A 13,589-nucleotide genomic window follows, 5' to 3' on the forward strand; every position below is an offset into this window, starting at 1 on the left:
TGAGACTGGGCTGCAAGCATGGCCTTGCTTAAACTCTTAGAGTTAGTGGGGGGCTGCCAGACAGCTTCCACTGACCTGTCTCGTCCTGGATGAGTACAGTGCTGCCAGCCACTCCCTCTGGTTGTCGGGCACACCGAAGCGACATAGACAGTTGCTTCTCTAGGGCTGCTTTCATTGCACCCTTTTACATGTCCTGTCTATAATTTCTGGGCCTCAAACCCCAGAATTCTGCCTACCACCGTGGATACGGTTGGGTTACTGTTTTCAGTTATGTACAGGCATTTAAGTAAGAGCGTGCTTCGCTCTACTGCCTACCACCTCCAGCCAGTGTCTGTGATGTACACAGCCAGTGTGCAGCGGACTTGGCCCTTGGGATGTTTAGACTTTGTTCGTAACACATGTCAACAGTCGATCTTCCGACCCATTAAGGGGTCGCTCGATCCAGTCAGTCTCTGCAGGAGGTCTTGCCTCATCTTGCCGGTTTCATAGCAATGCTCTTGTTGGGTATACAGTCCAGGTGGCGGACATGCTTCCCATTTAAGCCTCTTGGATCCGATGTTTCGGATCACTCGGCATATGTACGGCAGAGCAGGGTCTTTGGCCTTGAGCACTTGGTGCGTGGCCAACTGTAGTTCTCCCTTCCGGCGCTGGCCGTTAGGGCAGGACACTCTGGCCCACCCCTGGCCAGGCGACTTTGTAAGTCTTCTCTGCACTGCCACTTTTGGTGTCTTGTATCCTTCACAGGATAGGCAGAGGCAGTCGCACAGTAGTATGGTGCTACCATACCGGTCAGGAAGTATGAGGTTCCATGTTTCCGCCTCAATTTGTCTTTCATATTGGGCGGGCTATAGCGACTAGAGGTTTGTTTTTGGTTACCACTGCAGCCGTGCTTTGGCCTCCCCACAGAGACAGAATCCCCTGTCACAGTTTAGGGAGAGGGTGCTTTCTCACCCGGGTCACCTTCAGCGGCGTAAATTGACCACTGACAATCATGCCTATTGTCCGAACCCTACTTCATTCTTGTGCATCCTGCATATAATAAAGGTTGCGCTCTCCCTGGACAGCGCCGGTCTCACTTTATTGTGGGTATGCCATCAGCCACGCTGACGGGGCGAGTAATCGCCCCCCCTACCATCTGGTACGAGGTACCACTCTACCAGGTTGGGATGGACTTTGTCCCCAGCCCTTGGATAGGGCCGTTCTCAAATGGCTATCTGCTAGTACCATTTGCCCTCACTGCGACTCTACGGAAGTGAGTAGGTTGTCTTCATGCCCTGCCCGGTGCCTGAGACTGGGATGCCGATGGGTCTGGATTTACCATTCGCCAATCCCTCTTATGTCTTCAAGGACTTTCCGCCTTTCAAGTTGGCTAGCCTATCCTTTTCAGTTTGCTCCACAGCTGGGCACGGAGCATTCTAGTACCTACCTATTGTGCCCTGTCCGGGCTCTGTGGCACGGCATAGCCGTCTGTCTGTGATGAAGGGCACAGGAAGGGCTGTGCCTTGATTCGACAGAGACTAACGCAACACTTAGAGGTACTTTGGTTGTTGCGTTGAGGTAGACTTCTTCAGTAGGCCACAAGGCCTCCCCAGAGGCATTTTGACATGCCGGACCAGGGGGTGGACATCTGTGCTGCAGTGCAGCCAAATGGTCTCCATCTGTTTTGGGCTTTTGCCTAGAGCCAGCCAACCGGACTCTCCCTCACCCTGTGGTGATGGATGTTTGGCTGTCTATTAGATCTGCAAACCGACCTCGGTAAGCGCAGATTCCTCGTGACCTTGTTGGTATGAGTCATCCAGGTGTTGAAAACACCGCCTCTGGCGGTCAGTAGGTATGTAATAGAACGCAAGTTATCTATATAACTATGGTTCTATGAATACCGGATGACCGCCAGAGTTCATTGTCACTCGGAATCCCGACGAAAAGATTTCATGAGGATGAACCCTGTGAACTGGGCACCTATATCGGTACGCCCACAGGGGGTCACGAGTGACATTTTTGGTATTAATATTCGACCTCTGCGCGTGCGCGCGATGTATATCCAGGTGTTGAAAACACCGCCTCTGGCGGTCATCCGGTATTCATAGAACCATAGTTATATAGATAACTTGCGTTTTCTAACCTCATGGTCTGCTTTGAGGCAGGACTCCAGAGAAGAAGGTTAAGATTATAACCTCATTGTCAGCTCTGTAGCAGCAGTGGCCGGCAAACTTTTGTGTTCTTCTGGATCGGAACTAGTGAAGAAACACGGGGGAAGGTTGCCGTCTATTAGATTAGTCGATGGGTGGCTCTTCCAAGGCAGATTGTGCGCTCTCATTAGAAGGCGGGTGTAAGTGCCATCCAGCTGATTATAGATGTTCATAAACGAGAGCTTGCTGCAGCTGGTTTTCGTTCAAATTGGGTTATTTTTTAATCATCTATTAACATTATTTCTACGATTATCTATACCCCTAAATGTCCATGTGTGTTGCTTTCTCACATTGTCTTTCTGCATCTTTCCCACAGACGCCAAGTCAGAATGTTTGCCTGACTCGCCTAGCCAATCCCCACCAGACGCCTCTGGCGGCGAGGCGGAGTCACAGACGTGTTCCGACCAATCAAACGGCCTCTCGTCCAAAGAGCCTCCTCTGCTAAGGGAGGTCGAAACGGCCCTTCTCCAATCAGGGAAGCTCAAGTTGACAGGTCAGTTTCACCGTGTTTGTGTCTTTAAAAAACACATTCCCTGCCGTAGACGAACTATGCACTCGTCTTTTCAAATAGCACCATGGCTTGCCAAGGACGAGTATACTCGTCTTTTAATGTTTTATATTGATTAAGATAGGTCATACGAATAGCTCTGAGTTGCTATGCGAGAAAACAGGCAATGAACCAGAAAACAAGATGACTGCGCCCATCCACCTCCAGTTGCTTAAATTCTTTTCAAATGCTTTCATCGCGGATTCTGATTCTAATCAAAACAAACTTTATTCACGGCCGATAAATGTATGTTTGGGGTGAACACTGCGTGTCAGATTTTACATGGACGGTTTTCACTTCCTCGTTCAGGTGTGTTGTGGATTTGTCTCCTTCAAAACAAAAGCTCAGAATGAAAGGATTGCGGCAGGGGCGAAAGAATGAATTAATACCTTGCAGGGGAATTAAAGGCATACATAGTTACATAGTATATAACTTTGCCCTATATTTACACAAAAAAATAATAGAAAACAGAAAAATACAACGAGTAACTCCGCTCAATGGAGTTTAAGTGGTTTAAGTAGCCTTTTCTTGTCTTTGTGTGGCTAATGAAAAAAAAAATATATATAATGGTCCGTATTTAGAACGATGTGCAGTCATAAATAATGCACATTATTTACTCACCCAGGGGAAGTTACCAGGCATGGGCAGGATTATAATTTCTTGTGTGAGAAGTTTAGAATCATCTGTGTGTCACAGTCAAGACGTTATACTGGCACTGCATCATTGCTGCATGTCTGCCGAGGCCGCCACTAGGGGGCGAATTCACTGGCTTGCGACGACGATGATGATGTTGCTGCTTGCCGAAAGTTCGTACTTTAGCGTATATGCCGTGGCTTCCTCTGCATTCTGAAACTGCCTCTCAGGTTCCATTATGCTTCATGAAGAAGCGGTATAGACGGGTATAGATAGATGAGGCCATAATCTTTTTAATTCCTCGATTCCCACGGATGAAACGTTTCACCTCTTCTGTGTTTGAGCCTGCGGCCTTTAATTGGCCCACGGACTGGGGTATATATATAGATCCTCATTTATGTAAATGACGCTTCCGTTGAAGTGGAGTGGAGTCAGTGGAGACCCGCTTTCTCTGGCATGTTTCATGACGTTTCTTCAACACGATCTTGATGGCAGTGCAATTTTTGCCCACGATAACACGAGGCTTTGTACCGCACCACTCCTCTTGCCTGGAGTCCTATCCGTGTGATCGGTCAGTCAAAGATGTCCCCCGGTCCCATAAGTTCAAAACCTCTTTCAATAGTTTGGAAACGGCAGCTGGTTCTATAGGCACGTTAATCGCTGCCCATCTGGAACGACCATTTCGACACCGTTCCACTCAACCAACAGGCATTCCCCACTTTGTGGCCTGGGGAGAGATATTGCACTTATGAGCTTCAAAGGCAGCACAAAACTGTCGTTTTGCGGCGACGTTTTGATATTCTTATGTTGTGTCACGTCTCATCCTTCCCTCCCGTGTGTCCACAGATTCCGCCTGTAAACTTGCCACTTTCTGATTCAAGTTAGCTTATATTTTCGTCTGCGCCACCAAAGTCATTTCGTTCCGAACACGCCGATGACAGCCCCCCCGTTCCATGTCCGCGCCACAGTTTGTTTTCATCTCCTTCCACATCGGAACGTATTGTCGCAGTGTTTTTTTTTTTGCCCACTTCTGTCTTAAGTGAATTTAGCTCGGAACCTGACACTGTCAAATTCCTTAGGCATCACAGCCGTTAATTCAGACCTGATTAAAGCGACGATGTCCTTTTTTCAGCGAGGAGAGGATTTCAGCTTTCAGCAGTCCGGGGGAGTGGCTTTATAGGCTTCGGTGTGAGTGCTGCTTTGGGCGTAACTATAAACTTCCATAGATTATATTCGATATAGTAGCCAGGCACAGGGTTCAACTAATATAACTTGAAGATGTTGAACAGGTTTGGTGATATTTTACGGTCTTTTTTTTATGGGTGAGTTGTGTTTAAAAAATAACTTTTTAACCTGATTTTAGCGGGGTGCATACTTAGTTTAGACTAGTCATTGGTTAGACATTGGTTAAGGTTAGGTTTAGGTGTGCTGCCCCGTGGGAGGTTAGGTTTAGACTAGTCATTGGTTAGACATGGGTTAAGGTTAGGTTTAGGTGTGCTGCCCCGTGGGAGGTTATAGGTTTAGGGTGAGGGTTTGAGATAGGTTGTAGTTGTAGGACTAATGACTGGTCTAAACCAATGACTAGTCTAAACCAAAAACTGTCTAAACTAAGTACTGCACTCGATTTTAGCGGAGCTCATCAAACACGCGACCTACTCCACGCTTGCTCGTTATAGCGGCCTCTCTGTTTTTCTTTTCTGGGTATGTGGACTGTGGAGGGGAGAAGCGGTCGATATTGTTTTCTCTTTGCCTTAGAATGATACTCCTCCTGTCTTTGTTCAACTCTCTCTTCTCGTTTTCTGTCATGTTTCATTCCACTGTCTCTCTCTCTCTCTCTTTCAATCCTTCGCTCAGCAAAGCTCCGGTTTCAGACGTTACTAAAATGAGTATCGGAAGCTATAGTGGCCGTGCCAGAAATGACATTTTTGTCCAGCTGGGGCAGGGCATGTGAAGTTTGGAGGGGGCGTTTTTGAAGTCTGGAGTTGTGCAACCAGGAGATTGAGAATCGACGGTTCTAATGCGTGAACATTTCATCCATGAATTCAGCTTATACTGTCTACATTTCTACTGTACCATTGCTCTAAAACATCATGTAACATTTGTTCAGTTTCTTCTATTATTGAAGTGTATTATTAATTCACTCATGTTTACAGTTTCTAGGTCTCTTCTAAATCTGTAAATGTCCAAAATACAGCTGAGTGATGTAGACAGCAATCTAATGTCATATGCGTGACGAATATATGCGACGTGTTGTGAGCTTATATATTGGCTATTTTCACTTTTGTTTAAATGTTTTTTAACCCATTTTGGGGGCCGGAACCCCTTTTGGCGTTAGCATTATGTTATGCTTTATAGCTATTGAAAAATAGCAGACATACAAGCTCATATACACCACGAGCTTGTAGGTCTGCTTGTAGGTCTGAAGAACGACTGACATAGAAACATGGCTTTTTCAGAAAACTGTCGGCGTGTATAAAACATTTTTTGAATCTGATCTCAGGTCAAAATGGGCTAAATTGATAATGAAATAGGAACAGTTTTGGACATGGGGTTAAGCAGCATCCAACATCCCTCTGTCTGTCTGTCTGTCTGTCCGTCCTCCAGGTACGGTAGACAGGCTGGGACGGGCGCTGGTCGTCACAGACGCACATCTTCCCGAGGAGGGCTACTGCGAGGACGAGCTGGCCCGGGTGCTCGTCTGCTACCACGCCATCACCCGGTGAGCAGCGTCTCTGACCGCAGTGGGAGGGCATTGAGGGCATTGTGGGAGGGCATTGTGTTCACTACCTGTCCTGTGTGTGTGTGTGTGTATGTGTGTGTGTGTTCACTGTGTACAGCATGTCTGTCTGTCTGTCTGTCTGTCTGTCTGTCTGTGAATAAAATACTTTGAGAATGAAACTTCATGGGAATGATCTGCAGACTTCAAAGCATACTTAAAGGACCACTTCACCACTTTTCAACTAATAGGTCCTCACTAATAATCATGAAAGAATGGCACGATTTCTTTCTACTCGGCTGTGGGCAGTTTAGAAACCGTCTTCCAGGGACATCATCATTAAACACTTTTTATTTTACAAAATTGTTTAGATTTTCATTATCGTGAGAACGATGGCTTCCATTTTCGCATTGCAACTTTTCAGGACTATAGAAAGCCTGCAGTTTTTATTGGCGATATTCCCATCATCGATGATGTCACTGGAAGACGGTTTCTGAACTGCCCCACAGCCCTCCTATGAGACGCAGACCGAGTAGAAAAAAATTGCACAAATTTTTTATTATATGAAGATAGGTTGAAAAGTGGTGAAGTGGTCCTTTAATTACGACAGTGGGTGCTAGGCCAAAGAAAAACTAAATCCCTAACATTTAGATTCCGCACCATACAACTGCATGTAATGGAAATTATGACAACTTTGATGATCAGTTGGTGATTCACTTTTGAGTCCAAAAAGTCAAAAGTCAAGTTCACAAATAACTCAAATAAGGTATAAACTACAATACTACATACATACAGATGTTAGGAACTTAATTTTAGCCTGTGTATACAGTATCCATGTTAGGCTTGTCGACAAAATTTTAATCTCATCTTTTTCCATTGTTTGTTTTAATAACTGAATGAGCAATTAATGGTTGGTCCGTTAAGCAATTTGTGTCAGACCTGTTCCGTTTGAACCACCTTTCTGAAATGCTTTCCTGATTTTAACCCATTCTGACCGGGAACCCATTTTGGTGTTAGCATCACGTTATGCTTTAGCTATTGAAAAATAGCAGATCTACAAGCTCATAGCGCGCCACCGAGTGGCGCGCTGCGAGCTTGTAGGTCTGCTATTTTTTGAAAAATCGAAGAACGACTGACATTTTTAGAATCTGATCTCAGGTCAGAATGGGTTAATCAGACCAGTGTGTGTCCAGTGGAAACCTCGTATGAATCTGATCTCAGGTCAGAATGGGTTAATGTGATTCGACACGTCTTTAGGAGTCACTGTTCTGCTACCCGTGACACACCCAAGCTAGATGAACAACTGCGATGTGCGATCCATGACTCGTATGTGCATAACCCATTCTGACCTGAGATCAGATTCATACGAGGTTTCCACTGGACACACACACACTGGTCTGATTAACCCATTCTGACCTGAGATCAGATTCTAAAAATGTCAGTCGCTATACGAGCTTGTAGATCTGCTATTTTTCCAATAGCTAAAGCACGACATGACGCTAACACCAAAACGGGTTCCCGTTCAGAATGGGATAAAGGTACTTTCAGATGGGCATCGACTAACGCAAGGCCACACAGGTCTGCTCCAGATCTGCTCATGAGGGGCACGACAACGCAAGTGTAAAAAAACAAAAAAAAAGCTCAACAGAATCCAGGTCTAGTCAGTCGCGGGTGTGTGGCACGAAACGAGCACGCACGTGCCAATTTCACGGGACCACGCTCACGTACTAAATACGCTTGCGTTGTTGCCCCTCGACTTCTCCGCACGCATAGTTTCTGGCAAACAGCGCCCCCTACTGGTACTCATTATACTGGTGCTCATATTAGATACATGAACGTCACATACATATAGGTGTGCACGGACATTGCTGCTGGTTGTAGGAGTGGTTGCACCACTCAAAAAATGTGGGTCTCATTGAAAATGAAGTTCCATAGGCACGTTAATCGCTGCCCATCTGAAACGACCGTTTCGACACCGTTCCACTCAACTAACAGGCATTCCCCAGGGGGGGGGGGGAGATATTGCACTTATGAGCTTCAAGGCAGCACTATACACTATGTCAACCCGGGCCGGTGTCGTCCGACTATTTTTTGGAGTTAATAAAATTCTTCTGTCTAGTCGTCTTAGTAGTTGCGTTTGGCCCAGTTTCTTGGTCCTCTCTTTCTATAGCTAATATAAATCCCACTGCAATAATAATCTGTGTCTCTGTTGTCTGCTTCTCCCCTGATCCCCCCCCACCCCCACCCCCCCACCTAGGCCTCCAGCCAAGGAGAGGGGTCTGACCGTCCTAATAGACAGCAGACAGGCCCCGCCCTCCGCGCTCTGCCTCGTCGCTCTTAAACGCTTCCAGGTGAGACCAAAAAAAAAAGCTGTTTAGAAAAGAAGAAAAAAAAAGAGCAAGAAGAAAAGCGCTCTAATGCGATAAATGTTTGTCGGTTTTGTTTACTCCCCCCCCCCAGGTGGGAATATTATGTTTGTGTGCTTTTTAACGCCCCCGAGTAGGCCTCGATTGTGGTGACTTCAGTGTGTGTGTGTGTGTGTGTGTGTGTGTGTGTGTGTGTGTGTGCGTGTGCGTGTGTGTGTGTTCCAGGCGCTGGTCGACGGAGGTCTCGGGTCGGCTCTGATCCTGGTAGAGGAGCAGCAGGAGGCCCCTCCCACTCATGACCTGGAAGCAGTAGAGGTGACCTCTCGTACACTTTATTATACACACTAAAAAGGCTCATACGTACATAGTCCAGTTTTAGGTGATGACTTATCCCCAGGAGGAGATGTCGGTCAGTAAAAAACAGAGTCAGGGTGAGCGGTGATAAGCAATTCACTGCAATTCAATGTTGTAGTTTTCTAGCTTTTAGAGAACTACACACACTGCGGTGATAAGCTATCACCTCAAAAAGTATGAATAGGCCTCATACCATTTAGGCCTGGAAAAAAAAGAAGTCTCCTGAAAGAATATATATTCAAAGATCTGTGCCGCGTTTTCACGAATTTTCAAAAACAGCAGACCAATGCTAAAAGTACAACATAATGTTTTAAAACACCAAAAGGGGTTCCCTCCTCCCTGAATGGTTTAATCTGCACAGAAGTCCTGTGACGTCAATCGTTCATCCCCTGGTGGGGGGGTCGCGGAAAGTATTTCTCTATGCAGAATAACATTGGCTCGTCTTAAAAAATCTGTTTCACACAACAGGGATAACTTCTGGTTTTTAGCTGCCTGCTGTGCTGTCTCTTACTGCACAACAGCACCAAAAAGTTAAACATGTCATTTCCTACACTTTTGCCTGCAGAGCTTAAAAAATACCTATTATGTGTTCGGTTTGTATTTCCCCCGCATCACGAAAACAATTACGTTCAAACACCATTCGATGACGTCAACGTCGTTTTAAACTTAATCTTCGGGGCGTATATCCAGGGCAGGCATTTTTACGACGGCCATGCCCCCTCTCTTTGGCCGTGTGCCCCCTTGAAAAATGATTTGCCCCCATGTGCCCCGAGCGCACACAACAACTCTCTCACTCACTGACACTCGGCCCAGCTGGCGCGGCCGGTGCTCCAAGATTATTATCACAACAGAGCCCGTGTGTTGAGACCAACGTGACTCGTCTTCATGGATATATAAACTCACAAAACAACACTGCACGCAACAGCATAGACTGCAGGACTATCCTCCACCGTTTACCACGCTAGTATCGTCTGCTATACAGTTACGTTAGTTGACAGAGTAAATTGTTTAAACAGCCAAACGCTAGCAGGCCACGGCTAATATCGCTAGACAAACGCTATATAGCCAAGCACCAGAGGCGCGCTCACTAGTGTACACCACGCGTCGCTACACGCTTAATAATCACTAATTTCTGTGTCCCCCTTGTGTCCGTCCCCTCGGTGTCTCCTCTCCAGGTCCACGTGGTGCGAGGCACGGGCGTCCTGCAGCAGTATGTGGACAAGCAGCAGCTGCCCACGGAGATGGACGGAGACTACAGCCACTCTCATTCAGACTGGCTGGCCTTCCGACTGGTGAGAGAAATATAATAAGCCAGAACAGTTTATTAGTCCACACTCACCCTCCTCCGCCACCCTCCTAGAGTGGTGGTGGGCTTTCACAGCGCAGGTGAAGTTTATTGAGTTAATTAGGTCACTTTGACAGTGACCAGCAGGTGTATTTCGTTCAGTTAATCAAGCCACACAATATGTGAGCCATTCACTTTTCTTCAACCGAATTTATACTTTACATCAGTCATCAGGGGTCTTTAACAAGGGGTCCTCAGAGTTACTACAGGGGGGTTCTGAGGGGAACATTAGCGAGAATTGCCGATCTATACAAGCACGATCTGCTTCATCTCTCTCTCTCTCTCTCTGCCTGATTTTTGAGTGGGGCAACCACTCCTACAACCAGCAATGTCCGTCTGTACACCTATGTGTTGTTCACCTATGTATGTGTTGTTCACCTATGTATGTGACGTTAATGAGCACCAGTATATGACTATTAGTACCAGTAGGGGGCGTCAGAAACAGAGAGAGGGATAGTGCCTGCTAATGAGAGAGAGGTGTGTGTGTGTGTGTGTGTGTGTGGGGGGGGGGGGGTTGCACCACTCAGTTCACACGGGTGTGATTTGTCTTTCTCCGAAGACCCCTGATTTATACATGTTCACCCAGTCTTCACGCCCACGTCGTCACCTAATTATGACATGCCCAGAATTTGTGTCCGATGCTTAGGAGTTCATGTGGTTATTGCGACAGCTGCACAACGACACAAACAACTAAACAAACACGCGATTGTCAAGCGCAAAAAACAACATGGCTATACCAGACCAGTGCAACGTTCGGCTAGATTAAAGTCAGGGACATTCTGCTCCTATATTGGACTGTTCAGATCTAGAACAGCTAGATCTGGGGGTCGGTCAGCGTCCAGATGGAAGGAGCTGTGGTCTAACAAAAAATGACTGTTGAAGGGCCAAGAGTATATGGCCGGAGCGTTCCAGAATGGCTTTGGCCATTTCCTCCACAAACAGCTTGTGTTGTATAAACGCAATAGACATGTCTTTTGTCCGCGTTTGTCGCACGCTAAAATGATCTGACAGCAGAGAGGAAGGGAGGGGGGTGGCCTTTTGTGTGATCCTGGACCTGCACAGACTGTTCTGGTTATACCTGTTTGTTTGTATTATTGACTGACTCCACAAATTGCACGTCAAGATCAGTGGTCTGTGCAGTTTAGCCCCACATAAAAAAAAAATAAAAAAAGCCGAGTGTGGCCGAGAGAGAAACAGATGCCGTTGTTGGCTCGTTTTACAAACGACATCGTTCTTTTTTTCTCTTCTTTCTTTTTTTTGCCCCCTCAAATGAGAGCTTATGGTCAAAACCAAACCACTTGTGCCTGGGGTTATTTATAACTATTTATTTACTAGGTCGACGTTTTTTTGCTCTTCAATCACTGTTTTATGACCTAGAGAGGTTCTCTTTTAAAATCGACGACCGTGTCTCGTATAGCCGGTACACACACACCTGCGTCGGCACATGTATCAAATGTGTAAATGTCACTTTGTTGTCTTTGTGTGGTTTGTGTGGGCATTGCCGCTCAGCGCTACGTAGCTCTGCTGCTATAGTTCTTCTGATGTTGTTGGACTTGTTTGACCCGAGTGGTTTAGTTAGGGTCACCGCAAAGAAAGCCCCACGAGCAAAATGGCTGTCAAGTGGGGTCAACCGGTGTGCTTAACTTTCCTATTGGTTGACTGGCTCCCGGGTCAAAGGTCACCAGCGTTGAACCCCATGCTTTAGACACAGCTTCAAGGCAGTGGTTCTCAGGTCCCTGTAAATAACTTTCATCCTTAGGCACCCCTGAATGACTTTATAGAACCTTACATTTGTGTCACATATAGAGCAGTGGTTCCCAAACTCTTTCATGTCAAGGACCCCCACATTGACGCTAATTAGCTAATTGAAAACATATGCCTGCAGGGACGGACCCCCATGAGAGAAGATTTTGTATATGGCTCTAGCAGTGATTCTCAACACGTTTATTTTCAAGCAACCCCCAGTCTGACATGCATTAGACTACACAGACCCCCATTTAATGGCATTTCTATCTCCGAGACCCCCCATTTATATTGAAAAAAAACAATGTTAATTTAACTCTGAGAGTGTACAAATGTGTATTTCTCAGAGTTACAGACCCATAAGGGTCCATTTGGGTCCAAACTATCATTTAGCATGGGGGGACCCCCCTGGAACTCCCTCAAGGACCACCTGGGGGTTTCCGGACCCCACTTTGGGAACCACAGTCCCGCCCCCCGACAGAATGGAATTTCCAATTACATTTTCCCATAAACGCATTTATTCAAAGCCTTCGGACAAAGCCAACTCGGATCATGACAAATCATGACGATAAACATTTAACATTAATAAACAGAGAAGAGGAACAACAAAGAAGAAAAAAAGGACAGCTTTTTGTTGTTTTTCTTCTTTCTAATGAATTGTCCGGCCCAATTTTATTTATTTATTTATTATCTATCTATTGTCATGATTTGTCACCATCCGCGTTGGCTTTGTCCGAGGCTTACAGGTCTTTATATATATATAAAAAGTAAAAAAACTTTTTGAAACGTCTATGGGAAAAATGTATGGGAAATTCTCTCCCGGGCCGCTCGTCACCATGAAAGGCCCGACTTTTCCACTGGGGGGTTGGTTAATAATATTCCTTTAAGTTGGACAAAACAGCTGTCACGCACCACATGAGAGGTCTTAAATACAGACCTATGTTTTAAGGGCACTGTGGAAGGAGACTTGCAATGACAAAGTTATAATAAACGTTAGGACGCGTAGCCGTGGCTGGACTGTAGTGGCTTCTGCAATCATATTTACTAGTCCATAGTCCATACCTGTCACTGGGGCTAAAAACAGACAAAGTAACACACGCCAACGCGACTTGTGAGCTTGTAGATCTGTTATTTTCAAATTGCCACTGTATTGGGGGCACGGTGGCGGCACAGTTGGTAGTGCTGTCGCCTCACAGCTAGAAGGTCCCTGGGTTCGATTCCCGCTCGGGGCGCTGTGGGTGCTGGCGGCGTGTTTCCTCCTCCCCGCGTCATCAGTGCCCATACCCGAAGGCGAGGTTGGCGAAAGGGCCTTTCTGTGTGGAGTTTGCATGTTCTCCCCGTGTCCCCTATAGGGTATAGGAACCGGTACCCTGACAAAAAACATGCAGTAATCCTCATGGTCACTAAACTGCCTCCCCCTGGCCAGCCGGGGTGCCTGATGGAGGGGAAAGGAACTGGTCGGAATAACGTGTTCCTTCCACGCGCTATACGTCCAACCAGGGAAACTCCCCCCTGTCAGGTTGTAAAGGAGCAACTTGGACACTCAGGCATGAAGGAAGCATGAGTTCAAGTCCGTTGCTCTCCCCATGTCCCCCTTATATGGGGACTATAGGTTGGCGGAGGGTGTGTGTAGAGCCCAGGATTACATTAGATAATGAGAGAGAAGTCCCATGCAGCAATGAGTCTATATGGCAGC

At 46.4% G+C, this 13,589-nt stretch overlaps 1 protein-coding gene across 1 annotated transcript in view; it reads left to right on the forward strand.

Annotated features, from left to right (window-relative positions):
• The window catches only part of arhgef40 (Rho guanine nucleotide exchange factor (GEF) 40), a 124,498-nt gene that overhangs the window by 48,916 nt on the left and 61,993 nt on the right, over positions 1-13,589 (forward strand). The window contains exons 8-12 of the mRNA XM_080792955.1: positions 2,506-2,682; positions 5,974-6,088; positions 8,343-8,436; positions 8,677-8,766; positions 9,981-10,097. Coding sequence (XP_080649081.1) covers positions 2,506-2,682; positions 5,974-6,088; positions 8,343-8,436; positions 8,677-8,766; positions 9,981-10,097 — 593 coding nt within the window. The remainder of the gene's footprint in view (positions 1-2,505; positions 2,683-5,973; positions 6,089-8,342; positions 8,437-8,676; positions 8,767-9,980; positions 10,098-13,589) is intronic.

This window comes from Protomyctophum bolini (assembly GCF_963924005.1).
Source record: "Protomyctophum bolini genome assembly, chromosome: 20".
NCBI classification, from domain to species: Eukaryota; Metazoa; Chordata; class Actinopteri; order Myctophiformes; family Myctophidae; genus Protomyctophum; species Protomyctophum bolini.